The sequence below is a fragment of the Lepidochelys kempii genome, chromosome 6 (assembly GCF_965140265.1).
Source record: "Lepidochelys kempii isolate rLepKem1 chromosome 6, rLepKem1.hap2, whole genome shotgun sequence".
NCBI lineage: Eukaryota > Metazoa > Chordata > Testudines > Cheloniidae > Lepidochelys > Lepidochelys kempii.
Window position 1 is genome coordinate 59,920,420 of NC_133261.1, and position 27,371 is coordinate 59,947,790.

The 27,371-nt window shown below is 49.3% G+C and overlaps 2 protein-coding genes across 3 annotated transcripts in view; both read left to right on the forward strand.

Moving 5' to 3' along the window:
- Positions 1 to 5,504, forward strand: part of CRY2 (cryptochrome circadian regulator 2) — a 37,171-nt gene extending 31,667 nt beyond the window's left edge. Inside the window, exons 8-12 of the mRNA XM_073348108.1 lie at positions 429 to 580; positions 741 to 943; positions 1,463 to 1,552; positions 2,667 to 2,808; positions 3,369 to 5,504. Of these exons, the coding sequence (XP_073204209.1) occupies positions 429 to 580; positions 741 to 943; positions 1,463 to 1,552; positions 2,667 to 2,806 (585 nt within the window). The 3' untranslated portion in view covers positions 2,807 to 2,808; positions 3,369 to 5,504. The remainder of the gene's footprint in view (positions 1 to 428; positions 581 to 740; positions 944 to 1,462; positions 1,553 to 2,666; positions 2,809 to 3,368) is intronic.
- A 7,556-nt stretch (positions 5,505 to 13,060) lies between these two features.
- The window catches only part of MAPK8IP1 (mitogen-activated protein kinase 8 interacting protein 1), a 48,069-nt gene continuing 33,758 nt past the window's right edge, over positions 13,061 to 27,371 (forward strand). Inside the window, exons 1-2 of one of the 2 annotated variants that reach the window (XM_073348139.1) lie at positions 13,061 to 13,471; positions 26,548 to 26,653. In XM_073348139.1, the coding sequence (XP_073204240.1) occupies positions 13,386 to 13,471; positions 26,548 to 26,653 (192 nt within the window). In that variant the 5' untranslated portion in view covers positions 13,061 to 13,385. The remainder of the gene's footprint in view (positions 13,472 to 26,547; positions 26,654 to 27,371) is intronic. The other variant, XM_073348140.1, reaches the window with a different exon arrangement.

The window sequence follows — 27,371 nt, forward strand, 5'->3', positions numbered from 1 at the left end:
TCCACTCAGAGTGGGGGATGGATAATGTGAGACTTAGAAGGAAAAGCCCTTATTCACTTTTGATTGTTCTGCTGCACAGAACTGCTGTGCTCCTTCAGTGTCTATTCTGCATGCTTACATTACACTTCCAAGGCTAGGATTGATGTCCAAATCTTGTAGTAAAACTGTACAGCAGAGTCCAAAGCAGCAGGAGCTAACTGGTAGTGTTCGAAAACATGACCAGACAAGGCTTCTCATTGGAAATGATTGAGATGTAAGGAACTATGGTAGATTAATTGATCAGGTGTCTGCTTTTTGTTCCAGTTACCGAGATCTGTTTCCTGATTGCCTCAACTTCATACTTAGCATCTATCTTCTAGTGTTCCCTGCTGCTGGGTCTTTCCCTTGGAGGTTGGTTCCCTCACCAACTTTCCCTCTTATTACTGCAGGTGTTTGATGAGCTACTGCTGGATGCAGATTTCAGTGTGAACGCCGGCAGCTGGATGTGGCTTTCATGCAGTGCTTTTTTCCAGCAGTTCTTCCACTGCTACTGCCCCGTCGGTTTTGGGCGCCGCACAGATCCCAGTGGTGACTATGTTAGGTGAGTAATATGGATGGATGCTTCTCATACATCCTAGCATGGCAGTGACACACCGCTTCACAATCTGCCTGCCTGGGTAGCCGCCTTGTTGCTTATCCCATACTTGCGAACTCTTTGTGGCTGTACTCTGAATAAGGTGTCATCTCTTTATGTGCTGCAGGCGGTATTTGCCCAAGTTAAAAGGCTTCCCCTCACGGTACATCTACGAGCCATGGAATGCCCCTGAGTCAGTGCAGAAGGCAGCCAAGTGCATCATTGGGGTGGACTACCCCAAACCCATGGTGAACCATGCAGAGACCAGCCGGCTAAACATTGAACGCATGAAACAGATCTACCAGCAGCTGTCACGCTACAGGGGCCTCTGTGAGTATGAGGTGCTGTGAGACACTTGCTGCAGTTTGCCCTTTAACCCTGTATCAGCTGAAGTAGAGAAGATGGTTGGGATGGGAGGGGAATTCATAATACAGCAAATGGCAGCTGTGCTCCTGACCAGCCCTTTGCAGGAGGAAGTGACTTCTGCCCAAAGTTTCTCTAAGGGTACGTGCATTCCCTGGAAATGCAGACAAGACCGTGAGCATTTCAGTATGGCAAGCTGTGAAGGTTGGGAGTAGCTGTCAGGTAACTGAAATTGGGAAGGAGTCTACTGGAGATGAGAAACCCTGTGCTTCACTCCTAAAGCCCATGCATAAGATCCCAATGAGAAGGGATCGTGGGGGCCAGGACCTGTGTCCCCAGCAAGCACTGAGCCAACTGAGATTTAAACCTCGCTCCTCTTTCATTGACACGTGCACCACTACGTGTTTGCACTCTGCGTGGTCTGAGCTCCCTATGAAAAGCAAGAGCCTGTTCCTCAGTGGAAGTCAGTGATCATTCTCTTCCCAGGTTTGTTGGCCTCTGTCCCTTCCTGTGTGGAAGATCTCAGTAGCCCGGTCACAGACACAACGGCAGGCCAGGGCAGCAGCACCAGTACAGGTGAGCAGGAGTTGTTGGTAAATTACCTAGACAAGTTAATGGGCACTTGGAGCCCATAACTGGATAGAACGTTACTTCAGCAAGGAACAGGTGTGTGGGGGTAAAATGGTATAGATCGGGGTGGGCAATTTTCACAGGGGGGCCACTCCACGAATTTTGGCAAGTAGTTAAGGGCCACACATTTCTACTATATTAATGGAGGGGGTGCAGGGGTCTGGGAGGGAGTGTGGGTGCAGGAGGGAGCTCTGGGCTGGTGCAGAATGTTGGGGTGCAGGAGGGGGTGCCAGGTGCAGACACTGGCTGGAAGGCTCTTACCACAGGTGGCTCCTGGCTGGCAGTGCAGCAGGGTGCTCAGGCAGGCTGCCTGCATGCTGTGGCCCCACACTATTCCCAGAAGTGGCAGTGGCCAGCTGCTGCTGGCATGTCTCTGCACACCCCTTGCGGGGAGGGGAGCAGCGCACGGAGCCGCTTCTCCCACCTCCGCGCAGAGATGTGCCAGCAGCAGCTGGCTGCTTCCGGGGGCGGCCTGGGGCCACAGCAGGCAGGCAACATGCCTGAGTGCCCCACTGTGTCGTGGGACTTTTAGAGGCCCGGACTCAGAGATCACGAGGGAGCAGAGGAGGCCGGACAGAAACGTTAGACTGGCCGGATCTGGCCCATGGGCTGTGTTTTGCCTGGTATAGATCTTATTCACTTTAATTTAGACTTGCTTGGAGTTCCCAAGAGAGCTCTTCCTAAAAGGCCCACAAAACTCTAGTACATGATGCCAGAAAGAATCACTGATTATAGTTCTATGGAACCTGTCTGGACATGGAGGGGTGGGGAGTTGGAAATAATTTTTCTATAAAACTAGCCCTTTACTAGAGTAGGAAGACTCTGGTGATTGTCCTGGGCTGGAGTTGCTGAGATTCAGTATCCTGTCTATGCTAACATTTGTGTGTCCAAAAAAAAAAAAAAAAAGTGGGGGGAGATTGTGGCTGCACTTCCCGTTGCTTTGGCATTGTAGGCTCTCCTTTTCCCCTGCTGTCTTGGCACATAGATGCCTAAAGCAGTAAATGTGAGAAGCCACAGGGCCAGAGGAAACTTTGCAGTGACTCTCCTCTCCCAATTGTAGTGCAGAGGCTGTTGCATTGTGGCCAGACCTCTCCAAAGCGTAAACATGAGGGAGTAGAGGAGCTGTGCACTGAAGAGTTGTACAAACGAGCCAAAGTGATGGGTCTGCACATTTCAGAGATCCCCAGCAAGAACTTGTGAACGTGAGTAGCCCCATGATCTTGCTCTGGGATAATTGGAGGACTGTGGCCCTCCTCAGTCTTGTTTCTTGACGTTGGTGCCCAACTTTAAATGCTGTTAGTAGTTTAAAAATCTAAAACTGTCTTACTGTGGTTTTGATGGCCCCACAATTCTACCAAGTAACTTCTAGTGGGTCTCCTGTCTCTTATAGTCATGTCACTATATTGCTTGGCAAGGTTTTAGCTTAGCTGGCCATCAGAGGGCAGCAGCATTGTTAATTTAGCAAACACAGACTGCTTTTAACCTATGGACCTGTTCTGCAGGGTGTTGCTCCCTTCTCACAGGAACCAGCTGTCCAACATAATCAGACTTCACAGCCTGGTCCCAATCTGCTTCAAATGTTGCAGGCTGGGGGGGAGAGCAGCACATCTTTGTGGGGGCAAGATGCTGTTCCTCATACTCCACTTGAAATGCTCCCGACAGTCCTCTTGGAGAGAAGCTGACTGTGTTCTGTTCTAGCTCTAGTTCTGTAAAGGGGACTGATACCTAAATGCGCCTTTCTCTCTCTCTTTTTTTCCTGCAGCCAGAGATGGGAGAATCACAAGGGAAGAGTTGGGGTGCTGGAGTGTTCGCCACAGCAGTGGAGGGGTGCTGCTTCCAGAGGGATCAAAGCTTTTGACCAACAGCTGAAAATGTGGGGTGTCAGTGTGAATGTGTAATTCTGGTGGATGCCACACAGAGATATTGCATCACTTGTGCTTGAGTACATTTTGGCTCACTGGCATACAGAAGCCCTGGGACCTAAACCTGTCTCTTCTCGGCCAAACCTGGAATCTGCCCAGATTGGAAGAGAAGTTCTTTTTTCCATTCACTCCCAGGTGTATCTTTCCTTCCCATTTTCTCATGCACTGGTCCATTTGCTGCATAATTACAGGGAGCAGTATCTGCATGTCAGAAAAAAATATTCACCCTTCCTATTAAGTGGCAGGCAGTGAAATGTCTATCATCCCCAAAACAGGCCAATTCTCCTGTCTGCATGACTCTCCAAGCATCAAGGGGGTGTCTGTTTGAACAACTCCAGTCTCAAAGCATGTTGAAATATCCACCTGTATGAGACAGTCAGCAAAGTAGGGGGATTGGGAAAAAGATGAAGCTGTAGTAATGGGACATCAGTATGGCAGTAACCATGACCACCCTTCATGGACCAGGAGCCCTTTAAGATTCACTGAGCAAATAACATTCATACTGGTGCCTGATCGTGACCCTGGCCAGTCTTCAAATGGGGCAGATGTCTAGAATAGGCAGTTGAAAGCAGGCTTTTGCTTCTAGGGGTCATCTTGGGGGGGAAATTTCAAGAGAAGGCTGACTCTTCTGAAAATAAGCCTATGACTTGACCATAGGTGAAGCTTTCTCCCAGAAATTTGCTCCTCTAAGTAGCAGAGAAAGCTACACCTGGTGAGGAAAACCATTCTGGCCATACTGGGCTCTGGACTCTACCCTTCTTGCACTTTTTCCTTAAGAAGAAGACCTTTCAAACAAAAAGTGAGCAATGTCCAGTGTGGAACCTGTGCAGTGTCTGACGTGGAGTGAATGTACCATTAGAATGATGCTGCGCTGTTGGGCAACTTCTATAAGCGAGTCTTCCTTGGGCTCCATAGCCCATTCTTTGTGGATGTCCGCTCCCCTTCCTGTAGGTTGCAGTGCATTTGCATCTGTGTTTTTGGTTTCTGCATTGTGTAATCCTGTGACCATGTACCCTGCACAACATCCTTTTCCCCACACACCTGCATTCAGTGCTTTGTATTCTAATCTGACAGCTTTGTAGGACATACAGGTTGTTAACCATACATCCCCTGGTCTTGTTCTGTATTTCATGCTCTGTTTCAATAGGGTGTTCGCAGGCCCTCAGGCTGCATCCCCAGATGATGCGTGGAATAGAGTAGAGGAGCCTCTGTTCCTGCAGCCTTCATAAGGAATTGTCTCCAGTAGCTGTTCTTGGCACTACATGGTTATTCAGTCTGAAACCCCTACTTGGCACAGACCTAGCCCCTAGCCGAAACAGCTGGTCAGGTTCACATATAGCTTCACCTACTAATAACCTGCTCCCTTACCATGACAGTGGAAGACCATAGTTTCCCGTCTTGAATAGATTTGGATTCAATTTTGGGACCCAGACTTTGAAGTCATAAATGATGCTGGGGTTACAAGTAGAAACTGATTCAGGGGCATCTGAAAGGTTTACAATATGGAGAGGTGGGACAGTTGTTTAAGAACCAAGAGTTAGTTTATTAAACAGCGGCTAAATAATCTTTCCCTCCTACTAACAACACTAGGGCATTGACCCCAGATTTCCTTTTCCAGTGGAATCTATTGACCAGATTTTCCAAGCAAACACTAAGTCACCCCTCCTGACCTTGTTTGGGTGTCTATTTTTCCAGACTAATGTTCTCTAGAGAGGATTTAGAAATAATGCAGTAATTCAGCATAGCTGGGGTTTTGTCTCCAAATCTTTACCCTGAGGGGCCCCTATAGTCTAGTAGCTGTAGGGGTTAGGGGAAGGAGACACCACTGTCCTCTGCTGCAGAGAGAAGGGGAAAGAAATGCACTTTGTACACTTAGAATTTAGAAATTGTGACTTCTGTCATATGGAAGATTTCATGCTTATACAACCATTTATCTGTAAATATGACATTGTTTTATAAATGTCTTTAACCCTCTACTTGCTGCGTTTTCACTTATTTCAAGTGAGTCAGGTGTAGGTTGGAGGGACTGGGGCAAAAAGTCTTCAAGTAGCCTGTTGCAAAGCTTTGTGGATGTCAGGGGAGGGGAATATGTGCAATTCTCCTCTCCATCATCCCCAGTATTTGTATTCTGGCAGCCGTTGCACCCACAGTTGGCTAGGTGTGGTCCATACAAGACATGACATAACCTGCATTAAAGAGCTCTCAATCTGAGAAAACATAAATGTGAAGGGAGGAGAGAGGCAAAGTACACAGTTTATTTTAGGTCTTGATGAGAGTGTAGTGACTTTTCAGGCAGTCTTGGAGGGTATTCCATGTAGAGAGAGTGGCGTGGGAAGAATAGAGACTATGCACTTCAACTGATGGGGTGGGGTGAGACCACCATCATTGGAGCAGAGAGGATGAGTGACACTAGTGTTCACAAACCTGACTATTCACCAACTCTGCTGGGCTGGACATTGTAAATGCCAGACTCTCGCCTCCCAAAACAAGCCCTCTACTCTCACCCATGGTGAGAGATCCTGTGGTGGTCAGACGAAAAGCTACAAAGACCTACTGAAAGCGTATCTCATGAAAACTGATGTGGACATTGCAAGCTGGGGGGACCAAGCCACCAACTGACCTCAGTGGTGCCACATCCTCCATCAGGCAGTGGCCTGCTTTGAGGAGAAGCACCTTGCCCTCAAAGCTGAAAAAAGAGAAGTTAGGAAAAAGAAACAACCCACAGGCAGCTGACCCACCAGGAAAAGTTGGTACCTACTGTGGATGGATCTGTGGTTCCAGGATCAGACTCCTGAGTCATCTCAGGACCCATATGTAAATCTGTGGTAGAGATCCTCAAATTGAGGGATTGCTGATGATGATGGTGATGACACCTCTGCCTATATTTTTAATTAAGGTGGGAGATGAGGATCTTGTTGAATTTTAGCTGTGTGGGTGGAGAAACTGTTAAATCCTAGATGTTATGGAGGAAGTGGTGGAATGTGGACACTGCCTGGGAGGGACAAATGAGTGCTGGGGGCAGTCCCCTCCTACCCCGAAGCCTGGGGAGGAGATGGAGCAGTGGGGAAGGGGTATGGGATGGGGAAGAGAAGGGGTGGGGCGGAAGCAGGGGCTGAGCTAAAGAGGCAGAGGGTGGGGTGGGGTGGGGAGGGGCATGGGGGAAGCAGGGGAAGGAAGGGGCATGGGATGGGGAGGAGATGGAGCAGTGTGGAAGGGGCATTGGGATGGGGAAGCGGGGGTGGGAGGGGAAGAGGCAGTGGGGATGAAGGTGGTGGGGTGGGCAGGAGATGGGGAAGCTGGAGCCCCCTTGGCAGAAGCATGCGGCATCCCCTTGGAAGAAGCTGGGGCTCCCCTGTTACGCAAGCCCATCAAACCCTCACCCTGACCAGCCCCACCTCCCCTGCATCTGTAGCACCCTGATGAGCCCCCCAACACCCTCCTCACTGAACCCCAACCACTTGCACCTGGACCCCCACCCCAATGAACCCCACCTCTCCTGCACTTAGACCCCCACCACCATGCTGAGCCCCAAACACCTTCACCTGGATCCCCTGCAGAGGCCCATTGCCCCTGCACCTGTTACCCCACAATGAGCTTCTGTGCATCCAGATCTCCCACTGAGACACCCGCACCCAGATTGCCCCACAGAGAACTCTCTTACCCCCATCTAGATCCCCCCCACTAAGTTCCTCTGCACTTGGATCCTGCTGTCGGGCTGAGCCTGCTCACCCACACCTGGTGTGCCTGGCACAGGGGGGCAGGGCCCCAGGCTGTTTCTGGCACAGGCCTGGCCCTTGTACTGTGTCAGGGTTGGGTGCAGCCTCACTGCTGAGTCCCTATCCCCGGGTGGGGCAGGGGGAGGCTGCAGGGTAATCTCTCACCTCCATGCAACCAGTGGCCTGTACTCCCTACTACCATGTTGGAGCCTCCACATTTATTTATTGACAAATAAAATTTGCTGAATTTTAAAATATTGCACGCAGAATTTTTAATTTTTTGGTGCAGAATCCCCTCAGGAATATGGGGTGCTGTGCAGCTGTGATGGTGGGACTGTGAGGAAGGTGGTGCGCAGTGGAGAGGTCTATGGGCGGGGGGTGCTGGGCGAGTGGTGTGGTGTGCAGGGTGCTGTGCAGTTGTGGTGGGAGGCCAGCAGGGGAGGTTTGTAGGAGGGGTGGAGGCTGGGCATAGAGATCTGTGGTGGAGGTCTCTGGGACAGGGGACACTGGGCATAAGGGTGGGGCACTGGGCAGGGGGGCAGTGTGGTGCGGGCCTGCCCTCAAGGGGAAAGGGCATGCTGGCAGCACAGAGCAGGACAGTGTGTGTCTGGCAGCTGCAGGTTCCTAAACAGTGCTCTCCTGCAGGGCTCCGCAGAGCAGGGCTGCTCCTACTGCGCTGTGCCTCATTACCCCTAGCTTGCCCTTCACTCTGGAGACTGACCATCCCGCCCCCCTGCACCTTGCCCCATGGTGGCCCACAAATATGTTTGGTGCTGGGCCCACAAAAAGTTAATCCGGCCCTGTTCACAGCCATCAAAAGGCCTGTTGCGATTTATCCAGTCATTAGTGCCTCTCCCTTTAACAATACAAGGCAGCAGAAGGAAACTGCATTACAGCACCTCTCCTCCTCAAAAAAGCCCAAACACCTCAAATAACCCCAATTCTGGATTACTGCTGCTACTCCATACCCCCATGAGGCACACCAAATTTCAAAGCAATGTGAGTAACCACTCAGATTTTAGAGCACTTACAGAGGTCAAGCTTTAAAGCCTATAAAATAGTGGGAATGAAAACGGTCTAGCTGTTTTTCCTGTGTTGTTGCATGTGCAGTGTAAAAATGTACACAGTCTTAAAAATTGTTCCCAGTTTGGGTCCCCCAAATATTTAGTGGATGGCAAGTACTACCTTGGGGTAAAATGTGACAGATTGAGACCATTTTTGGCCTGCATTACATCAATAGTTTGATCTCTAGATCTGTGCAAAGAAAAGAAAAAATTCTAGAAACTTTTTTAAATAGCTCCATCCAGTGACTGGGAGGGGATTTCCTCAAACCAAGAGCATCAGTTTTGTCTGGCCATGAGCTAATTCTAGTCACTACAGGTCTACAGGAGTTGCCCTTACCCTCAGGCCCAATCTTTAATCTTATCTTCCCAAGCAGCAACCCGTTCTGTAAGTGGGCAGCTGCCTTGGCTCTGGCTATTCTCAAGCACCAAGATGCAGTGAAGAATTGCTTTGACTGTGGCTTCAGAAGAGACTGGCTTCAAGATGACAGGTTTCAGAGTAGCAGCCGTGTTAGTCTGTATTTATCCGATGAAGTGAGCTGTAGCTCACAAAAGCTTATGCTCAAATAAATGTGTTAGTCTCTAAGGTGCCACAAGTACTCCTTTTCTTTTTGGCTTCAAGATGTGAAGGTAGAAAATCTGTACTGGGTGTGAAAAAAGGGGAGGGAACCAGACAAAAGCTGTTAAGATAGGGCAGGGTGAAAGATGCAGTGTTGCGGTGGATGGTGTGAGTACGGTGAATGAAAATTACCAGAAGCACTGAGTGCTAATCTGAGTGTTAATTAAATATAGCTGTGAGCATTCTAGTCCAGAGGTCAGGGTTAAAATTGCATGGCTGTATTTTAGGTCTGTCATTTTCTGTGAATTTTGAAGTCAATCTGACCTATGACATTTGTTTTAACTAGTAATCTCCCCCCAGATGACAGACAGGCCTACACTCCCTTGCTTTTGTAGATTTTTCTATAGGTTTCTATGAGAACAAGTATACCTACTGGGATGCATTAATCTCTAAGCTGTTGCTTTGGTATTCAGTTAGTTTCTCTGGAGTTTCTCTTTCTTAGGGAGACAGTGGCTGAAACTGTTGAGTTTGAAAGCAAAGCTTCTGAACCAATGCACCAGAACAAATTAATGTAAAATCTAAATGGTGTGTGGATAGGGAAGAATTATATATAGAGAAGAGGATGTGAAAGCTGATGTGAGCACAATAGTGGGAACAGGTTTTGTTTAACTAGTATTCCATCTGCTACCTCAGGAGCTGCCTCTGTAGCAGGAAACATTGAAACAGTGACCACTATTAATTTTGCAGCAAGAAACTTTGTCAGTTTTAGTTCAGTTCTGGTCACTCATATATATAAATAATATAAGCTTAAAAGGCAGAAATAGGAGGGGTCCAGAGATGGGTGATGAAAATGATTAGAGGCAGAAAGTGAAACATTTAGTACTGTCTAGAGAGAAGATGAGAGGATATGACAGAGATATACAGAAGGTGGCATGATATAAAACAGGGGCGGCAACCTTTCGGAAGTGGTGTGCCGAGTCGTCATTTATTCACTCTAATTTAAGGTTTCGCGTGCCAGTACTACATTTTAACGTTTTTAGAAGGTCTCTTTCTACAAGTCTATAATATATAACTAAAATATTGTTGTATGTAACGTAAATAAGGTTTTTAAAATGTTTAAGATGCTTCATTTAAAATTAAATTAAAATGCAGAGCCCTCCGGACTGGTGGCCAGGGCCCGGGCAGTGTGAGTGCCACTGAAAATCAGCTTGCGTGCCTCCTTTGGCACACATGCCATAGGTTGCCTACCCCGGTATAAAGATTAGCATATAGTACCAGTGTGAGCACCCTAAGACCATGGGATCAAAAACTCAAAGCTGGCAAAAGGAAAAACCCTTCCATACAATGTATGAAAGACATGTGGAACTCAGTGAGCCTATGAGGAGTGTTTCAAAGCAAGACTAGATGTTGATATGGATAATGTGAACATCCATGGCTACAACAGAGAATTAAATATATCTTACTTTCTGTTTCAGGCTATATCCCAAATTGTATCTCCATAACTGTCCCCCACGGTGCTCCTCGCATCTTTCCTGCTTCAGAGCCTAGTCAGGCATTTTCTGAGACACATTTCTAAGTATATTTATCACTATCTGGTTCAAGTGCTTGACTAGCCCAGGGGACTGGTGGTGATAGGAATATTACCCACAAGGTGGGTGAGGATGGTAATAACTTTTATTAGACCAACTTCTGTTGATGAAAGAGAGATGCTTTTGAGCTTACACAGAGCTCTTCATAGGAATAAAAAGACAATTCCAGGTACCCTAATGTCCTATAGAGTGCCTCATAAGGGCAGAGGCTAAGTGGGAGCCTCTATCTGATTCCACCTTGAACCGCACAGTTGCCAATTTTCACGTAGCAAATAAGCACCCCAACTTTCACAATAAGCCAAAAATCAAGCTAATACCATTTCAAAACAAGGCCAAAACAAGGCAATCCCTAAGAACCCCAACACTCTATGTGACTAGATCCCCTTGGCATGCAGTCTGGGACTGTGGTGGGCCTGCTGTGCACTCCGACTCTCCCCCACTTGCCCCTGCTTGCCGGGAGTTGATCAAAAAAAAGAAGCTACAAGCCACAAGCTACAAGCCAAAAACTAGCCAACAAACAACTCACAAGCCAATTAAGCCAAAAATGAGCCCAATTTCTGCATTTTTTTGGATTTGGCATGTCTGCTTGAACAGCAAATCTCCTCTGCTGAAAACATGATTAATCAATACCATAGCTGTGGTTCCGGCTGTATCACTGTGAGCAGGTAAAGTCTCTACCCATTTTGTAAACAGGCAGGTCCCTGTGTGAATGTACTGGCTCTCTTGGGAGGAGAATGGACTCACTGGGCCCACTTAATCAATTTGAATATCAGATCGGAGATGGTGATTCCTTTGCTCTAAAGCAATTCTCAGAACCTGACCCATGAAGGCTGGAATATGTTACAAGTGAGGCTCTCTGCACCTTTGCTCAGGTTGGGAGTAGGAGGTCTGTTTAGGATTTTCAAAGGAAAAAAAGTCTAGTTCTCTAAATATCCTAATCTTTCTTCAGGAGGAAACAGTCTGTTTGTGGAGGCAAAGTTAAAGGACAACACAATAATGAAGCTGTATAATTTCATAGAGAATTTCGTAACTCATTCCATCTCGTCAAAGCTGGTCCAAGTGATGAACCAAAGCAAAGGCCCATGACTCTAAACCAGTCCATGAATGTTATCCTTTTTGAACTCATATCTGGCAGGAGATCAAAACCCCTGGGACCATTCTGGGACTCTCAACTCTGAAGAAGCAGATGATACTCTGAATTTTAGCCATGAAGTAAATTGTCTTCAACTCTTGGAAAGGAGCTATGATACCTACTGTTCCGTAGAGATTGAAATGGCCAGTCCAGTGCCATCTACTGTGTATCCCAGGGCACAGCTGTCACACATACATATAGTAAATTGATAATAGTGGGTATGGCTACACTTAGCAGCATGTTAAAAGTCCCATTGGAGGATTAGAAATACTACCTCAAGCAACCAAAACTGTGTAAGTTGTACGCTTCTAAACACAATGCAGCTTAATGGGATCCTAGGAGTAGATGGGGAGGACATGCTAAACCTGGTACTGTGGCTTCATGTATGTTATTTCCTTAAGCAGCGCTACAAATGTTATGGGAATGATTTAAATACCATTTCAGTGCAGAATCAGCATGGGATTCTTTCTGGACCTGGTGAGATGGTTAAAGTAGAGGAGGTAGTTTTGGCCTGCTGTTTAAAGGGCAGCGAGTGGACGGAGTGGGTTGCTAGATCCTGCCATTCACAGAAATGGTGCCATTTAATTTAATTCAATTAAAATGGTTTGAAATCTGGCTTTAATCCTCCCCTTGCTTTGACCATAATGCAGACATGGTGGCCTTGGCCATGGGCCTGAGATGCAGGACAGAACCATCCCTGGGGAAAGTAGTGCTGCAGGAGAGGAAACTCCTTATCATCAATTTCTGAAAGGACCCTTGGAAAAATATTTGTATTCTAAACTGGAGAAAGGACCCACCATCCCCATTTGGGGTCAGGGTGCTGATGAACTGCTGATGGGGCATTGCCTCGGGGGTGGGGAGGGCATGGGAAATTAAAATACCCGCCCTCTCCAGACCCCTTGGAGGCTGCTGCCTAGTATCTTTAGCACCAGCCTGCCCCCTCTCTGCTGGCCCTGGCCCAGGCCCAGGCCCAGGCTGTATTTGCTGGACTCCCCTCAGCTGCTTGGCCACCAAATGGCATGGGTTGGGGCAGGGTTCTGCTGCTCTGCCTGCAATCCTAAACGCTGTGCTGAGACATCCCTGTGGGGCTGGGGGGGAGGGGGGCCTGCTGCTACCCTGGGGGGTCTCCAAGGTGGAAAGGAGGTGCCTGGCTTTGTGGGGGAGGGTCAGTAGTTCCTTGTTCCCCTCCCACTCCTTAGATCCTCAATGTTAGACATGGCCCCTGCTTTTTCTATCAATGAGCTATCATTACTTCAAAGGACCCACCTTCCCAGGAGCCTTTCACAGAGAGTATCAGAGCACTTCATCCCATGTCAACCTCCCTTCCTCAGCTCCGGCTACCCTTCTTCCTCACCCTCCGCCAGTCCCCCACACCCATCTCCCTGCTAATCCCCCTCTTTGCCCTCTGCCAGTCCAATCCCCTCCCACGCCTCCCTGCCAGCTCTGCTCGCTCCTGCTTCAGCCTTCACCCCGCCACCTCCCGCCTGTCCCGGGCGCTCCACGAGGAGCAGGACGCGCCCGGCAGCTGCCCCACCCCGTGGGACCCCTGCGCACCCTCCACCTGCTGCAGCTCGCCCGGCGGGAGGGGAAGCCAGGCTGCAGCACCCAGCTCGGGGGCATCTCTCCCTGCAGTTGCCACCCCCGGGGGCGTCCTCGGCTTTGGCTTTCAGAAGCGCCCTTCCCTGCCAGCCCCGGTGCCCGCCAAGTGAATTCCTGCCTGGCGGCCCTGCTCTCCCCTCCCCTGCCAGCATCAGCAGCATCCATCTCCCCTCCCTCCCTCCGCCTGCATGGAGAGAGAGAATGGCGGAGAGAGAGAAAGGAGCCACGTCCCCGGCCGGATCGTCTCCGTTCCTGGGGCTGCACCTGGCCTCGCCCCCCAATTTCAGGTACCGGAGCCTCCCCCCACCCCAAACCCCTCAGTCCCTTTCCCGGGGTGCGGGGGGGGGTTCGCTGCAGATCGCGTTGGCCCTGCCCCTTCCCCCACCTATCCCCGTTCTGCAGAGCCGGGCTGGGCACAGGCTGCTGCTGCATCCTCTGCTCCCCCAGCTTGCGAGCTGCTTCCCTCCGAGGCTGGGAACCAGGCGGCGGTGCCCGCTCCCCACCGAGGCTGGGCGAGGGAAGGGGTAAGCCCCCCCTTTCCTCTCATCCGAGCGGGCACGCACAGGCTGCATTGCCCTGGGCGGAGGCCGGGGTGGAACAATGCCCGCCTGGGGCTTCAGCCAGCCAGGTCCCCTCGCCCCGCCGCAGGCTCGAGGCAGTGTCACCCTCCCCCCAGGCCAGGGGGTCAAACCCGCTGTCCCCGCCCGCAGCTGCGAAGAAGCCGCCTGCCCGGGAAGAGGTGGTGGTGTCTGCCGCGGGCGGTGCTCTGCTCTCTGGAGGGGGCGGGGGTATGGGGAACGATGCCTCTGGGGGGCTCCTGCTTGTCTCCCTGCAGCCCAGTGGGGAGGGCTGGGCTCTGGGCCCTGTTTTCCCTGCTGGCTTTGTGTAGGGAGGGGCTGCAAACACAACCCTCCCCCCCCACCTCCAACCCCAAATCCCTCCACAGCCTCCTCTAGCACCCTCCTGCCCCCCAGAACCCTCTCTTCATATCCCCCTCAGATGTCTCACATACACTTCCCCCAAATACCCCCACCTCCTACCCAACTCTTCACACCTCACACACCTACCTCCAGTCCTCTCACTCCCCCTCCCAAATCCTTCCTACTTCCCACCCAAGCCCCAACGCCTCCCCCATCTTCTCCCAACCCCCCCTCCATACACACCCCTCTCAAAAGCCTTCCTCCAACCCCCCAAAACACCATTCCTCCCCAGGAAATACTTCCTTCCTCTCAAACAACCCCTTTCTTATGTACCCTAGAGACCACTACCCCAGGTACAGACCTGAAACAGAAAACAAACCCAGATGGGTGCTGCAGATTTAGAATTGATCCTCTCAGAAATACTGAGCACCCCCATCCATCTGGGACATGGAGACCTTTAATCTGAAGGCTGTGAAACTGTTCACATCATGGCCTGACAGCCCCAGGCAGAAGCAGGGACAGGAGCGGAGGTGGATTGAAGAACCTACAGCTGCCTAGCTCAGATAAGGGTACAGGTGGGCTTGGGGGGCAAGATGCTTGCCAATGACTTTTGGAGAGCAGGATTAGCAAAGGAGTGCACTGGGGGCAGGGGCAGCGCCTGGCATTTGGCCATATATAGGCCCTGTCACTATTTTTTCCTCTGATTTGGTGGGCTTGATGTCATTTGTTTTTCTGAAATTCTGAGCAGTTGTTCTCTGATTATCAGATGTGTGTGTCTTGAATGGTGGGGCACTAAGCCTAGAATTGGGTCTGAGCTGGGCAGGGAGGTGAGACCTGTTCTGTGTTGTTTATGCTGAGAGATTCTGGGGGGCAGGAGAGATGCTCTACACCTGAGATCAGAGGTAAATGTTTTACATTTGACTCTGTCGGGGGTCCAGGGATCTGACAGTTGAGGAAAGAGATTATCTGCCGTCGTTTTGGAGGGGAAGCTGATGTGGTGTTTGTGCATTGTGAGGCTGGGTGATTTACCTGTAAGGGCCCTGCCCCTGCCTGTGCAGACTGTCATTTGATTCTGGAGTTTCCTCTGCTAAACAGCTTTGTGGGGCTCTGTAAATAGCAGTCCACTCTCTTTCTTTTAGTTCTAATGCTGCCTGTTTGATTTGTTTGAAGCCATTGCATGCAACATGGCTGCATAAACCATGCAAATTAAGCAATTAAAGCTGCCTCTGGAAAGGTCCACCATGGAGAAGAGGCTCAGCCACAGAGCTGGGTAATGTGAGCTGAGCAGCAGAGCTCAGCTCAGCCTGGTCCCGTGACAGTCTCAGGCTTGCTGTGTGCTGCTGTCCTAGATACAACGTTTGTCTCCTGGGCTCTGTCCTCTCCAATGTAAACAGCAACACCCAGGTAAGAAAGAGCAAGGTGCCAGCTCCTTCTGTTGTCCAGGTCTCCAGAAGTGGAGTCCAAATTCTCAGGAAGCAGCTTTTAATGAGAAAGGGAGCAGGGAATAGTCATACCTTGTATGGGGAGGTGTCAGAGCCCTGAGATTTAATGGAGAGAACTCAGAGGTCTCTGAAGTTAGGGCAAATCATTCCAGGAGCCTGGAGTTTGGGATGAGGATCTTGGGACTGAAGGAAACAGTTTTGAGGTCTCTGAATTTGGGGATGAATTTTGAAGACCCAGAGATAATGTTGAAATATTTAGGGGTGTGAGGGGGAGTTGGACACCCCCACACACACACTTGCTTCCATGCCAGGGTGTGTTATCTGGCAGGTGTAAGCATTGGGGAGTGGGAAGCTGTGTAAACAGAGAGTATCTGGGGTGATAGAGTCCAAAAGTCACTGGCAAGCATCCTGCCCCCCAAACCCATCCTTTCTACTGTAGCCAACTCAGCTCCAGCACCTGTGAGAGGAGAGACCTCCCACTCTTGGGTTGCCTTAGGGCTTCCATTGTTCTGGGCTGAAAAGGGCAGCAGAGACTTCAGTCAAGGGTGAAGTGAAGTGCTGAATGAACCACGAGGACATGTGAATGCTGTGCTCCCGGCGCAAGGGGTATCCCACCCACATTTGCTGCTGCTATTCCTACCCCTTCTGAATGGCAACACACAGGCTCCCAGCAAAGGACAGCAGAGCCATGAGGTGGTGTATCCCCTTTAACATGGAAGAGGCACTGCCAGATAGCCCCCAAATGGAGGCGATGAGTGGGGACGAGAAGTTTTGATCAGTTATCTAGTATGAAGGCCTCACACCATCTGAAAAGGGTCTGGGAAGCAACAGTGTGGGGAGAGTGTGGGATGAGGCCCTTCTTTTCTAGGGCAGCCTCCTTGGGTGGTCACCTTGTCTCAGTGAGGGGAATTCTAGATGTTAGAGATGGAAAAGTCCCATTAGGTTCCATCTAGTCCATTTGTCCCCTGACCCAAAGGCTGGATTGGTCCCTACAATCTAGTCTCCAGGGTTGTGCCCCCATCAGCTTTAAATATCCCAAGCAATGAGGCTCCCTTCCCTTTCTTTGGGAGACAGTCCCACAGCCTCACGTACCGCACTGCCAAGAACCTCCTGAGATTCAGCCCAAGTTTTTCTTTGCACTGTCTCATCCTCCAATTCCTACTTCTACTCTGTAACAGGGTGGCTTGCCCCCTTAAGGGCTAGAGCCCTGGGGGCCAGTCAACCCTAGTTACTAAGGAGACACCCGACCAGGCTGCAGGATATCTTTCTTTGCAGTGTTATTGTCAGAAATTTTTCCTGCCACTCATTGGACTTTCTAACTCTAAATTACCTGTCAGCTGGAGGAAGAGGCCTCTGTGTGGCTGCTAATAGTTCTGTAGTCTGGTTGTGGCCATGTCGGGGATGACCAGTTGTGCAGGCCAGAGTAGAGTGTGTCAGGGCTGTCTGAGCCAGGGTGAGGGCCCAGCAGGATGAGTTTCACAGAAGGTTTTTCACCAGAGCTGTTTGCCAGCTCTCTGGGGAAGGATTGTCCACTGCTCATCCTTGAGCTGGGACAGGAGTCAGGCTGTTCCAGCTGTGTTAGTGTTTCCTAGTCTGTGCCCAGGGAGGAGGGGATAGGGATGGAGACAAGTGAAAGATGCTTCTCCTGAAATTCTGTTCCTAAAGGAGCTCTCGATAGTTGATGTAGGAGCTTCACTTTTAAAGCAGCCGTGGGGTGCAAAGCGTTATGCAAAGCTTGCAGCTGCTAGTGGCCCCAGGCCCAATTCTACACAACCCTACACCTTGTGTAGTCATTGACACCACCGGGTAAGCATTCTGACTTGGTGGTGTTTTACACCTACTTTACACTGGTGTAAATGACTGCATAAGGTGCAGAGCACCAATGAATCTGTACCCTGTCCGTAGCAGTGACCAGGTCTGAGAAAGAAGAAAGTGTGTGTGTGCGGGGGGAGCTCCCTTTAGCAGCCTGCGGACAAATCACTCTGTACTGAGTCTGAGAAGAACTTGGAAGGTAACCAGTATTCGGAAGGGAGCCATCCAGAGAAAACCTGGAAGAGATGCTGCAGGAAGTGGTGTTAGGAATGTAACAGAAGGGAGTGGTGGGTGGCAGAGATGTTTTGGGGGGATCTTTTGGCCCTGAGGCACACCCATTTCCAGCTTTTCTAATGAAGAGCCATAGCATCAGTCTAGATGCTGGACAGCAGGGCTCCTGGGAAAGCTACCCCCTAGAGGAGCTATTTGCATGGTTCAGGGAAGTTGAGTGACAATACCTGAATCCCTCTGGGAGTCTGACTATAACAAAGGGAGTTGGGCAGCATTCCTATTAGAAGGGCTTCTAAAGAGAGGGCAGTCTCTAGGAAAAGGTAATGAACCTCTTTGTATTTCCCCAGGAAGCTCAGGGGAGTCTAGGCTGAGGTGGAAATCAAGCCCTGTGCTGCAGGTTGGTTTGTCTGTTGTATGTGTTGGGGTGGCTGAGTAGTCAGCTCAGAGGCAATGGGCAGGGCATTTGTTTTAATGTTATACAAAATTAGGCTTCTCTGAGGATGTTTCTCTTTGGGTTAAGCAAAAGACCCTCTGATTCCTGTGGGGGGGAACAGGAACTAGAGCCCAGCCACAAAGGTGTTTCCCTCTAAACTAGTGCTGTACTGAATGCCCCTGTACGGTGCTGACTTGCAGATGGAATATCAGAACAAAGTCCTGACTGCTTCTGTTCATCAAAGATCTCTTTGCAATTTCGTAAGTCAGGGTGCTAGCCTTGCTATCCTGGCCAAATTCCAGCTCAGGTGATTCTGTTCTGTGATCCTACATTCCCTCCACAGGTTCAGATGGACACAGAATTATTCTTCACTTCCTTTCCTGAACTGTTGCATACATGGCTGTGTCTGTTAATCAGCTGCCAGCTCCTACCCTAGAGGTGGCTGCATTGAAGTGGCAGGTAAAGTGACTTCTGTATGTTAGTGCCCTGGAGAAACATAAGTTATTAAAATGCAACTTTTACCACTGGCTTTGGTAACTGGGGACTGCAGCTTTTGAGGTGCAGATAGAGGCAAGATGTGTCACCTGCAAAGGCACATTTGTGATTTGCCTTGCCTATGTTAAGTCACCTGGGTAGGAAACTCTTGCTAAACACAGTGTCACAGGTAACAAGGAGACTGGCCTGCTGGGTAATAAGGAGATCTCTCCATGCTCTGGGACCTGGTGCATTTTGCAGGAAGTGACCTGGCTGTCTGCTTGTTGCTCATGCAGGTGTGAGCTGTTGCTAGGAAGAGTTTGAGCACCTTGAGGGGATTCTAATGACTTCTTCCAAGCCAGTGTGGATCCCTGCAGGAGCAGGAATGAAGAAGATCAGCTGGTGTTCAGTTTTTAATGCACAAGCACCATGGACAGCTCTGTCAATGCACCTCAATTTTGAGTTGCAGCATTCCTTGCTATTCTACCTTGGGCCTTTCAAGGAGTGAAGGCTAATTTCATAACAGACACATACCTACTAAAGTGAGGCATGGTTGGACAAGAGCAGCTAGGGACGTGACAACTGAATCTTTTGCTGCTGACAGGATTTGGGTGGGTGCAGTCTTGGTCCATGAAATAATACAAAGAATTATGACTCTGATGATGGTAAAATTAATGGAAAGGAACATGTTTTAATATGTAAAAGCGGCAAAGAGTCCTGTGGCACCTTCTAGACTAACAGACGTATTGGAGCATAGGCTTTTGTGGGTGAATACCCACTTTGTCAGACTCACAAAAGCTTATGCTCCAATACGTCTGCTAGTCTATAAGGTGCCACAGGACTCTTTGCCGCTTTTACAGATCCAGACTAACACGGATACCCCTCTGATGTTTTAATATGGCAATTTACCATGCTGCCCACATCAGCCTGCATAAGCGCTCATCTTGTGGAGTGGGAGGGTGTCATGGACTGCCTTATATTCTCCCTCCTCCTCCCCTCTCCAAAGAATGGTGGGTAGATGGGACAACTCTGAAAGAGTTACCTTGTAAAGCCAACAGCCATCATGCATACTCCCTCATGCACTGCACAAAGTCTAGATCTACTTCCTTGTTCTCTTCAGAATGAGGAGGCAGAGAGACTGTGTGGTCTAGTGCAGTGTTTCTCCAGGGCCGGTCTGTGGACCAGCACCAGTCCTTGAGATCTCCCAGACACAGTTTAGGAAGGCAGCAAGCCAGTCCCTGGTATCAAAAAGGTTGAGAAACACTGGTCTAGTGGACTGAGCCTGCACGGACTTTGGGTCCTATTCCTGGTTCTGAAAGGGAGTGTGGTTTAGCAGACTGAGCATGGGACCGGGAGACAGGACTGTCATGGGCTTTGTTCCTGCCTCTGCCACTGGCTTGCTGTTGTGACCTTGGACAAGTCCCTTCTACTCTCTCTGCCTCAGTTTCACAACCTGTAACATGCAGATGATATTTCCTTTCTTTTAAGGGGGCTGTGCGTGTGAGCACCAGAGAGGTGAAACATGCTATGTAAATGCTAATCATCATTATTATTATTGTTAGCATGGCTTGAAAAATCCCCTCACCTAGGGTGAATAGGAAGCTTCTCCAGGTGAATGCCTTCAACTTATACAGAATCTGAACTTTCATTAAAAAGCAAATTTTCTGGCTCGTATGGTTGTGAGGAAAATCTTCAAGTCACCTAGGTATAATTGATGCAACTACATCTGCCTGAGTCTGCAGACTGATGGCTCCATTGCTTCTGCCAGTGCTCACAGTGAAAACTGACCAGAGCCTTATTGGGTCTGACAGCAGTTATTCAGATTTTTACAGACAGTGGTGAAACTGATCGAAATGAGGGTTGTTTCACTTTGCTATTGCTTGGGGACGCTCTGAGCAGCAGCAGAGGCAAGTGTAGGAGCTAGTCACTGAGGAGGAGGATCAAAAATGGAGGTGGGCAAATGGAGACCTACACTTGCAGCAGCCAGGAAGTTTCTGGATGGGAGGGGCAGGGGGAAATAGGTAGAGAGAGCTCTTTCTCCCTTCCATCAGCTGAGGGACTTAAAATGTATCAGACACCTACTAGCTGATATAAAAGATGGAGCCTGTGAGCCCTTGATAATCTTTATCAATGATCTGCCAGAAAATATAAAATCATTGCTGATAAAGTTTGCAGATGACACAAAAACTGGTGGAGTAGTAAATGATAAGGACAGGTCAGTTACAGAGCACTCTGGATCACTTGTTGTTCAAGTGAGTCCAATTTACCATGAGTTTTAATATAGTCAAATGTATATCTAGGAACCAGGACTGTAAATCGTAGTTGTAAGAAGGGTAACTATAAGTTGGAAAACAGAGTCTGGAAAGGATTTTGGGGTGATGGTGGATGGTCAAGTGATCATGAGCTTCCAGTGTGGTGCTGTGGCACAGCAAATGCAGTCTTTGGATGTATTATGCAAAAGAATAGTGGTAGAAATATGGAGGTGTTATTACCTCTGTATGTGGCATTGGAATGACCAATACTGGAATACTGTGTCCAGTTCTGGTGTCCACACTTTAACAATGATGCTGACAAACTAGAAAGGGTTCAGAAAAGAATGATTGGAGATCTGGAAAACCTGCCTTACAGAGAGTGAGAGTAAAGAAGCTCCCCTCTAATTAGCTTTAACTTAAAGAGAAAGCTAAGAGGTTACTTGATCATGGTCTACAAGTACCTACTTGGGGAAAAGACTGCTTATAGCAGAAGTCTCTTTAGTCTAACAGACAAAGGTATAATTACATCCAATGGCTGGAAGTTGAGGCTAGGCAAATTCAGACTAGAAATAAGGTGCACATTTTTAACAGTGAGGTAAACTGTTCCCATGGTGAATTACCCTATGGATGTGGTAGATTCCCCATCTTTTGAAATCTCTAAATCATGACTGAATCTCTTTCTAAACCATCTGCTCTAGTTTGACCACAAGTTATGAATCTGATGCAGCAGGAATCACTTGGTGAAGTTACATGACCTGTGTTATGCAGGAGGTCAGACTCTAGAAGAACATAATGGTCCCTTGTGGCCTTAAAATCTATGGCAAGCAGAGTCCAGGGACAGCTCCATGGTAGAGGTTCCAGCACCTCCCATTTCCCAGCAGCTGGAATGGGGTTGATTTTTACTGGACAGTTAGCTGTCCACATCTTCCCATCGATCTTTAGCTTAGCATGTTTAGTCCTCTGACTCCTAAGGCTTGGAATGTTACCAGACACCTCAGTGTGAGGGAGTGGGCGGGGGAGAGAGGGAGAGATGGGAAAACAAATTAGAGAGAAATTGAAGGGGAGGATATAGAGAAGAAAATATAGGGAAAGGAAGAGAGAGGAGGAAAAGAGGAAATAGACACCAAAAACAATACAGGAAAAGATGCCTCATGATTTATTATAGGAAAGAAAGAAGATGGGGGAAGTGGAATTAAAGCCAGGAAGATTACGTAAGTTACACTTTTTAAAGGATATTAAATAGAAAGTTAATTGGTGACACCTTACATTTCAGTGCAGCACCCATTAAAAAGTACACATAGTTAATTTGTTTAACTCACGAGGGGTGTGGTTTGGGGGTGTTACAACACAGGGACTCTGCCCTGTCTGGTAAGATTAGTTCTTGGGCTAGTATGTTTTGGGTACGTGTTTCAAGCCCTGATCATTGCACTCCCTGTGTCAGGGCTCAAAAGCAGCAAGAGGTCTGTCTATTATGATGCTGTCATTGGGCAGATCTTGCTTGTTCCTGTTAAACTTGTGGAATTGAATGCTTGATTACCAGAGTAGCTGTTGATATTGTTCTAACTCCCCTCCATTCTCTTAAAAGCTTGAAATGAACCCAACCTTAGCACCTGACCCAGGGGAGCTGGCTGTGCTCACTGCTGTCCTGGACCACAACATTGCCGGACCCTGGGCAGAGAGACTGTACCCAGAATGGGCCAGCAAAGGGATGTGGGGGTGGGGGGAGAAGATTTAGATCATTTCTGAAAGCACATGAAACACAAGCAGCCCCACCTTGTCCTTGGCAGGAACTTTCATGTGTGTCTAAATACTGTGCTGCCCCTTTAAATTGCTTTTTGTAGATGAAATGATGGTTCTCTCATTGACAAGTAAAAGCCACAAACTGCCCATTTCCACCTGGAACTGTGGTCCATGCAGAGGCTGACTAGATCAAGTAGGGGCCTTGCAAGGGCAGGAGAAGGTGCCTCTGCAGAGCTGGTATCAGTGATGTGGTAACTCAATGCCCCCTACCATGTCTGCTGGTGATAAGGACGGGGCTGGGGGAGGGGGAGCAGGAACTGCTATTGAGCAGGAGCCTGGCTGGCTGGCTGAGAGACTCAGCGGCCCAGGCAGAGCACAGGGCCTGGCACCATCTCAGCTCAGTGGGTTATTTTTTTTCCAAGACAGCTGATTCAATCTATTTTTAATGAGCTCCCCTAGATTGCGCAGTGGGGAGGCAGAAAGTGGCGCAGGAAGCAACGGGCTCTGAGGTGGGGCGAGCGGAGGGGCAGCACACACAGAGTTCAGCTCCTTTGAGCCTGGCTCCTCTCCCTGGGGAGAACTTCCTTGGACTGTGGCCCTGAAACAACAAGAAAGGGGTTCCTCTTAAATGCAGCTGGCCTTGAGAATGGAGTCAAGCACAGAAGAGGAGAGCTGGCTGGAGGATCAGTGGGAGAAATGGTAGGGAACTGTCGGAAGGGAGGGCTGGGAAGCAGTCAAGCACCTCTGGTTGCATCCCCTCCTTCTGCATGTGATGCTTGCAGAGCAGGAGTGAACTTGGTAGATACTTGGCCCATAGTTTATTTGCTGCATATGGGGCTGCATGGTAGCTGGGTATAGAGGAGACCAGAGCAGCCAAGACTGCTGGGTCCTCCCAATCAGAGCAGTCATGGGCTCACACGCAGGGAGCCCCTCAGTGCCTGAGGCAGGAGCAGTTGCTGGAAATGTGTTTATTTTAGCAGCAGGTGGAGGGGGTGAGAGCAGGGGAACCTCCTTAGGAAAGGGGAGTGTTAACGCAGGTGATTCATGGAGAGGGAGGGCTGACAGGGATTGGAGATCTTGGTGCCCCCAGGTGATTCTTCCAAGCTCTGGCCTGGCATATCTGCTTCCCGTGGCTGGCTATAAACGTGTGGGCTCCCCAGTGCTTACTGCAGCAAGCAGCCCTCGGATAAAGTTCTAGCTTGCATGGCTGCGCCTTGTCCCAGAGAGAGAGCTGAGCACTATCTGCTCTCCAGCCATCCCACTGGGAGAGCCTGGAGCTGCCACCCCAAGAGGTCAGTTCTGCAGCATTTGGAGTGCGGGCAGCCATAGCTTTTTGAGAGGCCTTTCTGAGAAGTCGTGGATCTTGTAAGGGCCCCGTTTTGCTCAGCTACAAGGGGGTCTCTCTCTGTCCCAGGGCCCTGACTCTCAGCAGTGCATGAGAGAATGAGCATTAGTGGCAGAACCTGTCTGACCCTGTGTAACTGGAGAGGGAATCGATTCATGCTTTGATGGTTCATTGCTAGACCTTCTCTCCCCACTTCCTACAGAAAAGCAGTCTGAGGGGGAAGCAGCTGGGGAACATGGGGTCTGGTTTCCCCCTCACTTGGCACCTTGTGTCAAAGTGTGTGTCAGTGTGTGTCAAACTCCCCCAAATCAGAATGCCAGCATTTCATGCTCATTTTGTCCCAGTGTAATAAGTGACACCAGGTGGCTGTAAGGCAGAGGAAGCTCAGGCCTGTGAAGAGGAAGCCGAGAGGGGGTGTTTGTTGAGAGCAGCTGAGGAAGCAGTGCAAATGCCGACCCCTGCAATAAAGATCAGCCGAAGGGAGCACTCTGCTGCAGGCTCTCTTTCCCCCAGGTCCTGTCTGCTCTGTGCAGATAGTAAAAGTCCCAGAGGTTTGCCCCAATGCCCTTGCCCAAAATGGCCTCTTCCCCACTGCTGGACGCTGTCAGGAGGCTGCATGCGAGAGGGACCCTCGGAGGGGAGCTAGATCCTTAGAAATATCTAGGAGACGAGATTACCCTCCCTACCCGTTTTCTTCTCTGTCTCTCTAGGAGCGGACAAGTTGACATGCTCTTCTCTAGACGTAATGCCATCTATTCCCTTGAGGTTCTTACCAGCAGGAGGGAAGGATGTTTCTTGCTGCTGCCTTGGTGTCTCAGGAGGATTCAGCAAGGACATGATTAGGGGGTAGGGTGGGGCGGGTTCCTGCTTTCTGGCACAATAACTCTGCTGCCTTGGCATCCAGGACCGATGGGGATCTAAACAAACCTGAAGAGTGAGATAGGCCAAGGGTCTTTGAAAGGTCATTCTGAGAAGCAGTGGATTATGTAAATTATTCCACCTGCCTTTCCTCACTTGTATCACCTGGAGCCCTGACCCATTCCCCTTCCTGCTCTTCCAGATCCCAGCGTGACCTTGCCTCTGTTCCTTTATTGGGGCCTTCTCTTCTCCATGGACCATGTTAGCCATTGCGGTTTTCTGGACAAAATCTCTGCTCCAGCTAGATTCGGACACTGGTGATGAAAATGCTCTTCTGTATGAGTAGAGAAAATAGCCTGCAACCTTATCTACACACACAACTTGCACTAATTTAACTAAACTGGCTTAAAAACTGATTTAAATTTAAACAGGTGCAAACCCCTGTGTAGCCGCTCTGATTTCAGTTTAAGAGTAGCGTATTTTGGTTTACCATAATCTGTTTTTAAACATATTATTCTGAACAAAAAGAAGCCACTTGTAAACTGAAATAACAGTCTCTACAACAAAGTTCCACTAAATCAGTTTAAAACCACATCTCTAGTTAAAATGGTGCAAATTTGTATGTAGACGAGACTAGAGACTGTTCGGTTTACAGACATGCTAAATGAGAGATGTATGAGGGAGGTATATAAAATAACTAATGTTTGGACAAGGGAAATTGGGTGCTCCTATTCACATGCTCTCCGAATACAAGAATAAGGGGGTGTGCAATGAAACTGCTAAAAGGAAATGCATTTGTAAACAAGGCACAATTAGCCTGTGGAAATCACTACCACAAAGTACCACTGAAAGCCAAGAGCTTAGATGGATTCAAAAAAGAATTGAGTATTTTTATGGATAATGATAGACAGTAAATGTAAAAAAGGAAAATATATACATCTCCTGTGTTTTAGAGCATAAACCAGCCACTAACTGCCAGGAGTTGTTTCACATAATGTGTTGATTCACATAATTGTCCACTCTGGGGATTTCTTGTACCTTCCTCTGAAGCATCTGCCACTGACTCCTGTCAGAGTAGGTTACCTGATTAGATGGATCCTAGTCCATCTCAGTTGGGCTGACACTTCCTGTGTTCCTAATATAGGATCTTGTTCCTAAAAGGTTAATTCTCTGGTTCCACCCAGCTATGCGTTGTTGTTGGGAATAGGGGCAAGAGAATGCAGATTCTTCCTGCCCCCTCTACTTCCTTCCCCAGCCCTTTCCTACTTTGGGACCCCTTGTATTTTCCTTTGTGTGCAGTAGCTGGTATTCTTTGAGCCCAGGCCAAGCAGCAATATGTACAGTAGCACTCTTCTCCCTGGAAGCCACAAGGCCCTGCCTGGAGAGCATCAGACCCCAGCACAGCACTATCCAGACCAGTACACGTGCTGATCTTCCCAGAAGGGGTCTGGCCACGGTCTCCCCACCAACACACTTTGAGAGACAGCTTTCTGGGCCTTGTTGATGAAGAGCAATGCTGAAGACACCTCGACAGAAGGCATCCAGCAGGGTCACCACAGACTGTATCCAAACCTGGCACTGTGGGAGGAGCAGAGCTGGTGGGGAGCTCTACCCCTATTCAAGAGGTAGATCTCACATGTCTTCCCAATATAGACTGGAGAAACTACCCCCAATCCCTCTTTTCTAGCCCAGGTACAATGCTCCCTGCTGGTATGCACCCCATTTAACAATGCATCTTGTAAGTGTCACACTCCCTCCCACCTTTCCTGATGGGCCCAGTGCTGGGAGCCTGATGCTGCCCAGACAGCTCTGTGGGCATTTCCTAGCAGTAACTGCATGGTCTTTGCCTCCACCAGGCTCACCCATGACATCAGCCTTGAAGAGTTTGAGGATGAAGACCTCTCTGAAATCACCGATGAGTGTGGAATCAGCCTGCACTGTAAGGACAGCCTGGCCTCCCGGGTAAGGATGCCAATAGCCCTTGGGGATGTGGTGGAGTGGGGAGCCAGGAACCTGGGCAGGAGGGACAAAGTTGTCTGATTTAATTCAGAATACACTGGTGTGGCTCGTGGAAATTGCAGGTCCCACCTTGTGGCCTGGCTGCTTGGATCAATATGTAGCCTGGCAGCTGGGCTCTGCAGTATCCATCAGCTGCATCCGTATGAATGATAAGGCAGCATCAGGCCATGCTGTCAAATTCTGTGGACCACACTGTGACCAGCATGGACCCTTTTAACCCCAGCCCAATGGAAGTCTCTCCCCATCTGACCCTGGCACAGAACCTATTAACCTCCCACCTTCCGTCTTGATGGCCTTCTTGTCCCTTTTGATGCCAGTGCAAAACTCCATTATCCCTACCCGCACCCTGACGAGCTATCTCCCCATCTGACCCTGGCACAGATTCTATTACTCCCAGCCCAAGGGAGAGCTCTTTCAGTCTGACCCCATTGCAGGCCCTGGTACCTAAGGAAGTGCGTGTGAAACCATCTCAGGTAAATCTGTAAGTTTCCTGCTGATGTCCTTATGATTCCAAGGCACCAAGTTCTGGCAGTTCCTGTCAGCAACACCATGACTGGGCCACCATTAGAGTGGTTCTCTCTCACTGTGGGAGGGGGCTGAAGTGAAAGGTGAAAGCCCTTTGAGCAGTTGGAAGCAGGCCAGGGGATTTGCTATGTCTGTG